An 11256-nucleotide genomic window follows, 5' to 3' on the forward strand; every position below is an offset into this window, starting at 1 on the left:
ATGTCATAGCAGAGTAACTATAGCACAAAAATATTAAAATATAGTTTCGATCGAAAAGAGACGGATAAAAATAAAACTAGAAAGTATATGATACAATATAAAAATACATCATATTATATAAAAATACATCATATTATATCACTTCAACAACGTAATTATCTTATATTTTCTATTTATAGCCATATTAAAAATTTATAAACAAGTTTATGCAATGTATTTATTTTTTAACTTGTATCTATTTTTCTATATGAAATCATAAAACAAAAATAAAATATTTTATGCGGATGATTTTAAATTAAAAAGCATTATCTTTGAATAATATTGTATTAATGATGTGATTTATAACCGACCTTTCCATTATGACAAAATATTTCATGGATCCTTTTAAGAATTCTTTTGAACCGAAGTTGAACCTTGATATATAATTAAGGGGTCGTTTCTATAACTTACGAGACATGTTTTCTTTCTAATCCGAAACTACCCTTCATTCTCTCGTTTCTTACATTGAATGCCACTGAAATGAACAGGACAATCGTCTCACATAACCAAACATTGAAAACTAAACCACTACAACTATTATCGATTGCACAGCCTTTCAATTTGAACATGAAACATCTATCTAATTTTAAAGTAAGGAATGAGGAAATAAATTAAAGATAAATTCAATGAATGTCCATCGATTCATAAGCAACTGAAACTCTGAGCGAGGGAGAGAACATACTCTGCGTCGATGGGGTTCTTGGAGAATTTTGCACCGATGCAAAAAAAATAAAATAAATTATGATAAAAAATTAGCTCGATGTTAGCCCAGCTCATATTAGACAACTTGCCAAACATGAATAATGTACAAGTTCATATGAACATACATGAACCAGTTAGCATCAGTTTTTTGTGTCTAATCATGTAAAACACAGATATAGCTCAACTCAAACACACCAAATACTTATCTTTTCACAATTATTTCCAAACTCAGTTAATATCACCAAATAACGAGAAACAGTTCATAGTATATTTTTGGTTATAAACTAGGATGATGATCATGGTAATTGGTATAAACTAAGTATTTATTATAATAATCTTTTAATATTTCCCCTTGTACATTCTAATATCACCAAAAAACGAGAAACAGTTCATGGTATATATTTGGTTATTTCCTAGGGTAATGATCATTGCAATGTATACAAACTAAGTGTTTATTCTAATAATCGTTTAACATTTTCCCCATGTACGTTCTTGATCCAACTTCTATAAGTACTTGCCCTCTTCATTCATCAACCACCCAAATAAACATGGCCACATCATTAACAATTCAAAAACTCATGCTATTGCTCGAAATATGCCTAGTCCTTTTCAGTGTGACAACAATAGCCACAAAGGATGCATCGAGTGAAACCGTGGGACCCATATTCATATTGGGGGATTCAATAGTAGATGTTGGCACAAACAACTACCTCAAAAACTGCAAAGCACAAGTCAATCGCCCATATTACGGAGTCGATTATCCAGGGTCAATAGCAACCGGAAGGTTCAGCAATGGCTTCAACCCTGCCGATACTATCGGTAAGTTATTCATTTACATATACAACACAAAATCTCACATCGACCCCAAAAAGGGAACTAGACATTCCTTATAAGGATGTAGATCATCCCCTATTAAGATGCGTTTTAAATTTGTGAGAGCAACACATTCCATGATATTTCCAATACCATAATGGGTGACCCCTAGGAAGTCCATGTGTACTGTTGTTGGGTTTTCCAAAGCGGACAATATTTTGGTATGTGTATCTGATGTTAAAGATGTGTTAAAGAAGGAAATTCCTAGGGCCCAATTTTTTTTTGTTTGTGCTCCACAATTTAACTCCATGTGATGAGCCTTGGGGTAGGTTCGGCATGGGTTGTCTAGAGAGTTTGGTTAACCCTTATTTTTATAAATTTATAAATAAACAAGATTAAGATAATTATTATGTGTATGTGCAGTGCAACTTTTGGGTGGCTACGAAGAAAGTCCACCGCCATTTCTTGCACTCCTTGCACATAGTTCCAACCTTACGGGCGACTTACTTAAGGGGGTGAACTTCGCTTCCGGGGGTGCGGCTATTATTACAGGAATTGGGACAGATCTTGTGGTAAATGTCTTCTATATAAAATTGGAATACAATACAAGGGTTCTAAAAATATAGCAATTTTTTTCTTATTTACATATGTCCGGTTAAACCCAATTCATGTCAAATATAGTACAAGGTCGTTTTGTTATGACTTATAAGTTATATCCTCTCATGTCATGTCATGCGCTATGCATAACAAAGTACAATGCTAATACAGGGGAATGTGATATTTATGGATGAACAAATTCAACAATTTGCAACGGTTCAAGGAAACATAACCACATTACTAGGCGCGTCAAAAGGTCAACTTCTGATTCAAAATTCAATGTACATCATTTGTGTTGGAAGCAACGACATCATGAACTACGTATTATATCATCCTACAACTCCCGAGGTTTTCATCGCCAACATAACAGCCACCTTCGGCATTCAACTAGAGGTTCACTAATATTTGTCACTACTCACTACCATCTCCAAATAGACTCCAAATTTTCTACTCATATTATACTGTTTTATTTTTTAAATTGGCAGAACTTATATAAGCTAGGAGCAAGAAAGTTTGGAATAATGGGTGTTCCACCAGTTGGATGTTGTCCAGTTTCCCGTGCATATACCGGTAGTGGTGATTGTGGACCGATATCTAACGGTTTGTCTGCAACGTTCTACACAGCATTAAAATCCCTTTTGAAAAATTTGAGCTCTACACTCGAAGGATTCAAGTACTCACTAGCAAACTCATACAATATGACTATGAGTGTCATTGAAAACCCCCCACCTGGTAAATCGAAACCATTAGTTTTTTTTTTTTCCCACATGCATATTTCTGACTCTAAAGTGGCATGTTTTCACAGAGTTTAAAGATGTTAAAACAGCATGTTGTGGGAATCACTCAATAGACGGAATAAAGGATTGCAAGGAAGGAGGGTATCTTTGCGGAAATAGGGATAATCACTTGTTTTGGGATGCATTTCATCCTTCTCAGGCAGCCTCCAAACTGTCAGCTAAAGAGATGGTTTTTGGTGAAGATCCGAATTTTGTGACTCCAATCAATTTTAGCACTTTGAGAAAGGCTTGATCTTTAGAATCTTAACTAAGGAGATGAAAAGATCATTAATTTGTATTGTGTGTCGCATCTTCTACTCTATTTATATCGTTCATGAATAAACTACAGCGGATATGAGCTGTCAACCTTTTAGCATTTATATCTATTTTTGTTTTTACGATGACCTCATATAGATAAACCATTATATGATGTGACATTTAAAAGATTGTCCACCTTTTTTACTAATAACACAAAGACCACCAATTTCACAATTGGTCAAATAGTCAATTGCATTTTACCGACAAAAATACTTACAATTTCACAGTTTTACCCTTCATAAAGTAATTTCGTAATGAACTATTGATCAATTGCGAAATTGGTTAAGTATGTTATATGGTAGTCATTTATGTGTTTACCCGTTTTCAACTGTATCTTTTTTGCAATCGTCTCCTTCTTCTATTGGGTATTGGTGTTGTATCTGTTTTTACTTCATGAGTTCTCAATAGAAAGTTTAAACCCCTCAAGGACACAAGTCAATAACAAATTGTGAACATACAATTGGGGGATTCTATTCATTTCTTGTAAACATAAAAGAGAACAGAAACATGGATGAAAGATTGTGAATTCATAATAGCAGAATGTTGTAGAGTTTACTTTGAGGATACAAATTTTCTGACTGCATCACTAGATTGTTGAGCAAAATACTTTTGTCTAAGAAATACATATGGGTACCCAATCACAGAGAGAGGATGTGCTGGTTTTGAGAAGGAAAGTATTTCATACCAAACTTGTTTCTCTTCATCCATCTCAACTGAAAACCGCTCTTCACCAGACTGGTTTAAACAAAATTTCAATGAGAAACTTGATATAGAGTTTAGAAAAATGCTTCTAAAAAGGTTTCTATGGATTTACACAAATAAATATAAGGTTTTTGATAGGATAAGTACACACACCAGTAAGTGTCCTCTGAGAGTGCCTCCACCAAAACCAAAAGAAGAAACAGCCAATTTAGGGTTTCTAGTTTCATTAACATAAACAACCTGCAATGGCATCCTGAGCCATGGAAAGAACTCCTTCACACAAGCACAAAACTTCACCCCATTTTCAATTGGTGTCTTTGGATCAACAAATGCCCAACTCAATCCGAAATGCCTAAAATTTCCCAAAATAGAACCATCAATTGTGTGTATCTTAATAAAATCACAATCAGATTCTCTTCATTTTCAAATTCATTTGGAAGATAGTAAAGATGTAAACAAACCTCCAAGTTTGCAGAGCAGTCTTGCCCTTTTCGTATGCGTCAGAGCCTGATCCCACTAAAGTTTTTGAATGATTGATTAAAAATCCATCTTTTGAAAGCTCTTTATCTTCTTTAAGAACAGACAATGGTTTTACAGTAGCTCCTCTGTATTTACTGTCATAGTTGAAGGTACCTGACCTGATGGATATCGTCCAACATATTAGACGCAAACATATTAGTGAAATTAGGGTTTTATAAAACGAATCATACTGGTCTACTATTACAGTCCAACAAGGAAAAAGAAGTCCACAATATCTCAAATTCTTAGAACTGATATCGAATCACAAAATAAAGCAAATAATTGCTTAAATCTTACTTGCTAATGCAATCCTTCTGCTCTTTGGGAGAAGGGCGAGTCCAAGACAAGAACACCATAATCTATTTCTCGATAATTTCAAATTTTTATTACGTTAATAAGCATCAAAACACGACTATTTCACGAAAGCTAACGAAGAAAGTGATTTGATGAAATTGGCAAACGGGGGGTTTAATCTTGATGTGGTGTTGCAGGGTTTTTGATTGATGATAGGAAGTTAAATTCTGTTGCCAGGTGCAGCTAAATGGATCATATATATCAAAGGGTAGCAGCGGTCGGGATGGTAGGTGTGATGTTTTTTTTTTTCAATGGTAAAAAGGTTTTATTTAGTTGCGACGTGAGTTTTTGTTATATAAATTTTATAGAAAAATGATTTGTAAGGATAATAAAGTATTATACTTATACAAAAAATACCATTTAATTTTTTTTTTACACATATCACCAATCAGCTATAGCTTTTCTACACATATGACCATTAAACTTCACTTTTCTTCAAAAAATACCATTATATTACCGATAATAATAGGTCATTAGCCACGTAACATGGCTGCTGATATGGATTTTACTATTTATTATGTACACATTATACCATTAAACTATTTTTTGTACACATTATACCATTAAACTTTTTTTTTGTACACATTTTACCATTAAACTTTTTTTTGTACACATTTTACCATTAATATTATATAATTTATTGAAAAAATATCATTTCAAAAAATACATATCATTACATAAAAGTAGGTTTCCCATCATCTGATGTGGATTTTACTGATTTTCTAAATTTTAGTAAACGTATCATTATAAGTTATTTTCCTATCGGTAAACAACGACATAATTTCAATGCACTTTTTTAATCATCAACCATAATCACGAAGAGGGGGATTATAATAAGGTAACATGTACAAAATGTTTCATGAGTTTATAAGTGTGCCTCAAACATAGTTTCCTTATAAAATGACTTATAAGAATATGTTTACTAGACATTAGCTAAAATAATGAACAATTGAGTATTTCTTCGCCGCTCCAGATAAAAGTTTCAAGTTCAAACCTTGTGGGTTTCAATTAATGTATGACCAACATAAATTCACAATGTAGTTGTAAAAGAAAGTCCTTAGTATCATTGTAAAAAACAAACCGTTTCCCCCAAACCTTACAAAATCAGGGAGTCACAATAGGTGATGGAAAACCCATTTTATGTAAAAATATGTATTTTTTGAAATGATATTTTTTGAATAAATTATATAATATTAATGGTAAAATGTGTACAAAAAGTTTAATGGTAAAATGTACACGAAAAAAAGTTTAATGGTATGATGTGTATAAAAAATAGTTTAATGGTATAATGTGTACATAATATACAATAAAATCCACGTCAGCAGCCACATGGCATGTTACGTGACTGGTGACCTATTATTACCGGTAACATAATGGTATTTTTTGAACAAATGTGAAGTTTAATGGTCATACGTGTACAAAAACTATAGTTGATTGGTGATATGTGTACAAAAAAAAGTTCAATGGTATTTTTTGTACAAATTTAATACTTCGTTACCCTTACAAGTCATTTTCCCAATTTTATATACGGGTGTGGTAATTGTTTTCGTATAAACTTTTTTTTTTAATTTTAAATTTTTAATAAAAACCGTACTAAAATTTAAAATAACATAAAATTAAAAATTACATTTTAGAAATCCTAAAATTAAAAAATAATATGAAATTAAAAATTACATTAAAAATCTAAAAAAATAAATAAATAAATAAATAAAAACATAAAGTGAAAATTTAAATAATAATAATAATAATAATAATAAAACTAGAAAAAAAAAACATAATATCCAAATTTCAATTGTGTTTTAGCTTATATTTTTCAGGAATTGATGGTTTCACTAATTTAGTCGTCTCCTGATCTTCGGGGTCGAAGTGTCTCACATCTTGCATCAACAACGAAAATTTTGTGAGTCGAACGATTTCAGTCATATGTTTCTTAAAAGTTGTATTCAATTGTGTCATTTATGTCATCATTTCTTTCGATCTAGTTGACCGTTCTGTTCCGACTAACAAATTTGACGATGTCACGTTTTCTTTTTCTTTTTGGTAAATTACATCAATCATCCTCGTGTATATACTAGAAAGCGTGTTTAGTCCCTATTTTCAAAAATTAACTCGGACCGTCTTTGGGTTTTTTTTTTCTTGCACACTTAGTCCCGATGGACATGAAATGACTATCTTACCCTTAATAATTTCTTTTTTTCATTTTCTTTTATTTCTTTGTAATTAAATTAAAAAAATAAATACATAAAACAAATATCCCCACCCTTCCCCTAGCAGCCACAACCTCCATTAGCCACCACCACTACCTTCAAGATCGACACCATATTTAGCAACAAGCATCACCGGAAACCACCAACGCCCTCTTTCTATCAATCTTAGATCACAGTACACCACTTCTCTTCTCCCCCGTTCTCACCTCCTTCACAGACCTACGTCATTGAACCATAAATAAGATATCTTATGGTGTTGTTATTGGTCAAACTTATAAATTATAAAAATGGAGTTGTTGCATATATTTAAAATACGGGAAAACCCTAGCATTTTCAAATAAATTTAAGATAATAGGACTCTTGCAAAAGAAATGGCTCAAGAATGTAGCTTCAAAAATTGTAAATTTATCTCATATGTATCTAAAAGTTACTTTATGATATAGTAATAGTTGACTTATTATGTGATTTTATCAAACATCATGTATATGAATTATTATATGATCATAAACTTAAAATATTATTTCTTTGGTATTCACATAACGCCTACGTATTCTATTATATTTTTTTCTATCTGTTTAACTGTGTTATATGTAGCAATAAACACATATTTCTAATATATAATTCTGTTAAAAAATAGTTTTATTAGAAAATATAATCATGTTTTCAATGATAGGAAATACAAGTTCTTCTAAATAACAAATATTTAATTTTGTTTATATATGGTTACTAACGGCAAGGCTATTTACACATAAGAGCTTCTGGAGTGCTCGATCCTTCCTCAACAAAAAAGGTTGAGAATCCTCAATGTCATCGTATTGTTTTCATGCCATATTTTTACATCATTGTTTTACTTTTAATAGTAAGTACATATGCGTATATTCTTAAGGTTTCATTCATTTTTGGTTGTGTGAAGAATGAATGTTTTGCATATCCTCAACGCCATTCAGGTAGTTTGGGTCATGTCTTTTTTATTTGAATACATTCTTTTTGATTCGAATACATTTGAAAGAATGCATTTGTGAATATTGTTCGTGTACCATGTGATTTGGACATTCGGTACTAAATAGACTTGAAATGTAGATGTAAAACTATTGGTGCTCCATGTAATTCAACATCAATTATATAGATGTGATTTGGACATTCGGTACTAAATAGACTTGAAATGTAGATGTAAAACTATTGGTGCTCCATGTAATTCAACATCAATTATATAGACAGTAAGATTATATAAACAATGAATGATGATTTATTTATCGGCCTATTCGTTCACTAAACGGGTATTACACTAGTTGTTTTTACCGACAAAAAGCTACAAAAAATAAAGATAAAAATAAAAATAAAAAATTGCGAAAAATATGAATAATTATTTTGGAAGTTTTTGCAGCAGATACCATTCATAAAACAATTTGGCAATTAACTAATCAATTGTAAAATTGGTAGTCAATTTGTTAAATGTCAAGATCATATGGTTATTTTGGCTGTAGATTCGTTAAATGTGTAGTGGAGGAAAGGAGATAGTAGATGTAGATTACATTTTCCATCCTGCTATAGAAATGTGATTAAATTCATATATTTTTTGTTTCTAAACATTGATTGTAGACGAACCTTTTTTTCCCTTGATTACTTGGAATATATGTTTCAAAACATTGTTTGTAGACGAAAACACCATCATTTCGTAATAAATTCTATTATATCTTGTAATAAAAAAGTATACATTGTTCCAAATCTTCAAATTCAGCTGTCAAAATGTGTTTCTAAATCAAGCATGAACAATTTCAAATCAAGACAAAGTGTCATATAAAAGTAATTGAGCACTTTTAATTGCAATTGTCACGTCTAAAATAAATTGTGATGGCAAATTAGCTCGATGTTAGTCGAGCTTAAATTTGATAACATACCAAATATAAGTAATGTACATGTTAGCATCAGTTTTTTGTTTTTAACCATGTAAAACACACACAAATAGCTCAATTTAAACACACCAAAAAACTAGAAACAGTTCATGGTATATTTTTGGTTATAAACTAGGATAATGATCAAGGTAATTGATATAAACAACGTATTTAATCTTCATTGCCAATACTCTTTTAACCTTTTCCCCTTGTACATTCTAGATCCAGAAGGCTCCATCTTCTACAAGTACTTGCCCTCTTCATTCACAAACTAACCAAATAAATATGGCCACGCCATTAACAATTCAAAAACCCATGCTGTTCAAAATATGCCTACTCCTTTTGAGTGTGACAACAATAGCCACAAAGGATGCAGCGAGTGGAACCGTGGGACCCATATTCATATTCGGGGATTCAATAGTAGATGTTGGCACAAACAACTATCTCAAAAACTGCACCGCACAAGTCAATCACCCATATTACGGGGTCGATTATCCACATTCAATAGCAACCGGAAGGTTCAGCAATGGCTTAAACCCTGCTGATTGTGTCGGTAAGATATTCATTTTCACATACATTACAAAACCTTAATGGGTGACCCCTCAGGAAGTCTAGGTGTCCCAATGTTGTGTTTCTTAAAACGGATAATATCTAGGTACGTGCATTTGGGATATTACATATGTGTTGGGAGCAAATTCCTAGGGTTCAAAACCTGGAAAGCCAAAAAATATTTTTGGTACTTCACAATTTACCCCCATGTTATGAATAAACAAGTTTAAGATAATTATTACGTTTATGTGCAGTTGCACTTTTGGGTGGCTACAAAGAAAGTCCGCCACCATTTCTTGCACTCCTTGTACATAGTTCCAACCTTACGGGAGACTTACTTCACGGGGTGAACTTTGCTTCCGGAGGTGCTGCCCTTGTTAAAGGAGTTAGGAAACAAGTTGTGGTAAGTGTCTCCTCCATAAAATTGGAATACAATTTGAGGGTTCTTAAAATATTGAAATTTTTGTCTTATTTACACAAATCTCGGTTAAGTCCAATTGATGCCAAATATAGTTCAAGGCTGTCTAGTTTTGTCGGCTCATGTTATGTTTTGTTATATTATGTCATGTCATGCATCATGAATAACAAAGTACGATACTAATATAGGGGAATGTGGTATCGTACGAAGAGCAAATTCAACAATTTGCAACCGTTCATGGAAACATAACCGCATTACTAGGGAAGTCAAAAGGTCAACTTCTAATTCAAGGTTCAATGTACATCATTTGTGTTGGAAGCAACGACATCGTGAACTATGTATTCTCCCATCCTACAACTCCTGAAGTCTTCATTGCTAATATTACAGCCATCTACGCTATTCATCTAAAGGTTTGCTAAATTTTGTCACTACCATCTCTAAATTTTGATTTTCAACTTTCTACTCATATTATATTGTTTTATTTTTTTTTAAATTGGAAGAACTTATATAACCTAGGAGCAAGAAAGTTTGGAATAATGGGTGTTCCACCACTTGGATGTTGTCCAATTTCTCGTGCAATTTCTGGTGGTGCTTGTACAAAGGAAATTAACGATGTGGCTAGTGCGTTCTACACATCATTAAAATCCCTTTTGAAAAACTTGAGCTCTACACTTGAAGGATTCAAGTACTCACTTGGTAACTCATACAATATGACTATGAGTGTCATCGAAAACCCCCCAACTGGTAAATGGAAACCATAAGTTTTTTATTCACTTGCAAATGCATACATTCTGCTTCTAAAGTTGCACGTTTTCACAGGGTTTAAAGATGTTAAAACACCATGTTGTGGGAATCACCCATTAGCAGGAATAAATGATTGCATGGACGGAGGGTATCTTTGCCCAAAAAGGGATAATCACTTGTTTTGGGATGCGTTTCATCCATCTGAGGCAGCCTCCAAACTGGCGGCTCGAGTGTTAGTTTTTGGTGAAGATCCGAATTTTGTGACTCCAATCAATTTTAGCACTTTGAGAAAAGCTTGATCTTTTGAATCTTAACTAAGGAGATGAAAAGATCATTAATTTGTATCGTGTGTCGCGTCTTCTACTCTATTTATATTGTTCATGAATAAGCTACAGCAAAACGAAGTTGTCACCCTTTTCGTATTTGTATCTAGTTTTACTTCTTTCCGGGGACTTGGTTTGAGGAGGGTGTGAAAGCTTATAATCAAGGTAATTAATATTTATTCTACTTTGAGAGAGAATCACAAAAATAAGCGAGATTTAACATTTTGACCATTTTTTACTAATAAAACAAACGACAACCAATTTCCGAATTGATAATTTCAAAATTACTTTTTAATAACAAAA

General features: G+C 32.4%; 3 protein-coding genes across 3 annotated transcripts; 2 read left to right on the forward strand and 1 right to left on the reverse strand.

Annotated features, from left to right (window-relative positions):
- Nucleotides 1–1289: 1289 nt before the first annotated feature.
- Nucleotides 1290–3180, forward strand: LOC145030162 (GDSL esterase/lipase At5g37690-like). Its single transcript, XM_078978572.1, has 5 exons — nucleotides 1290–1560; nucleotides 1978–2126; nucleotides 2323–2544; nucleotides 2637–2883; nucleotides 2957–3180. Exons 1-5 carry the CDS (start codon nucleotides 1290–1292, stop codon nucleotides 3178–3180), a joined length of 1113 nt encoding a protein of 370 aa, XP_078834698.1.
- Nucleotides 3181–3753: 573 nt separating this feature from the next.
- On the reverse strand, nucleotides 3754–5053 carry LOC145031804 (UPF0548 protein At2g17695-like). The gene is made up of 4 exons (XM_078980436.1): nucleotides 4764–5053; nucleotides 4409–4585; nucleotides 4101–4299; nucleotides 3754–3980 (listed from the first exon to the last, which is right to left on the reverse strand). Exons 1-4 carry the CDS (start codon nucleotides 4820–4822, stop codon nucleotides 3798–3800), a joined length of 618 nt encoding a protein of 205 aa, XP_078836562.1. The 5' UTR covers nucleotides 4823–5053; the 3' UTR covers nucleotides 3754–3797.
- A 4151-nt stretch (nucleotides 5054–9204) lies between these two features.
- Nucleotides 9205–10929, forward strand: LOC145030163 (GDSL esterase/lipase At4g16230-like). The gene is made up of 5 exons (XM_078978573.1): nucleotides 9205–9472; nucleotides 9723–9871; nucleotides 10075–10296; nucleotides 10387–10630; nucleotides 10706–10929. The coding sequence occupies exons 1-5, from the start codon at nucleotides 9205–9207 to the stop codon at nucleotides 10927–10929; spliced, it is 1107 nt and encodes a 368-aa protein (XP_078834699.1).
- The last annotated feature ends 327 nt before the right edge of the window (nucleotides 10930–11256 follow it).

The sequence above is a fragment of the Lactuca saligna genome, chromosome 2 (genome assembly GCF_052625555.1).
Source record: "Lactuca saligna cultivar CGN05327 chromosome 2, ASM5262555v1, whole genome shotgun sequence".
Lineage (NCBI taxonomy): Eukaryota > Viridiplantae > Streptophyta > Magnoliopsida > Asterales > Asteraceae > Lactuca > Lactuca saligna.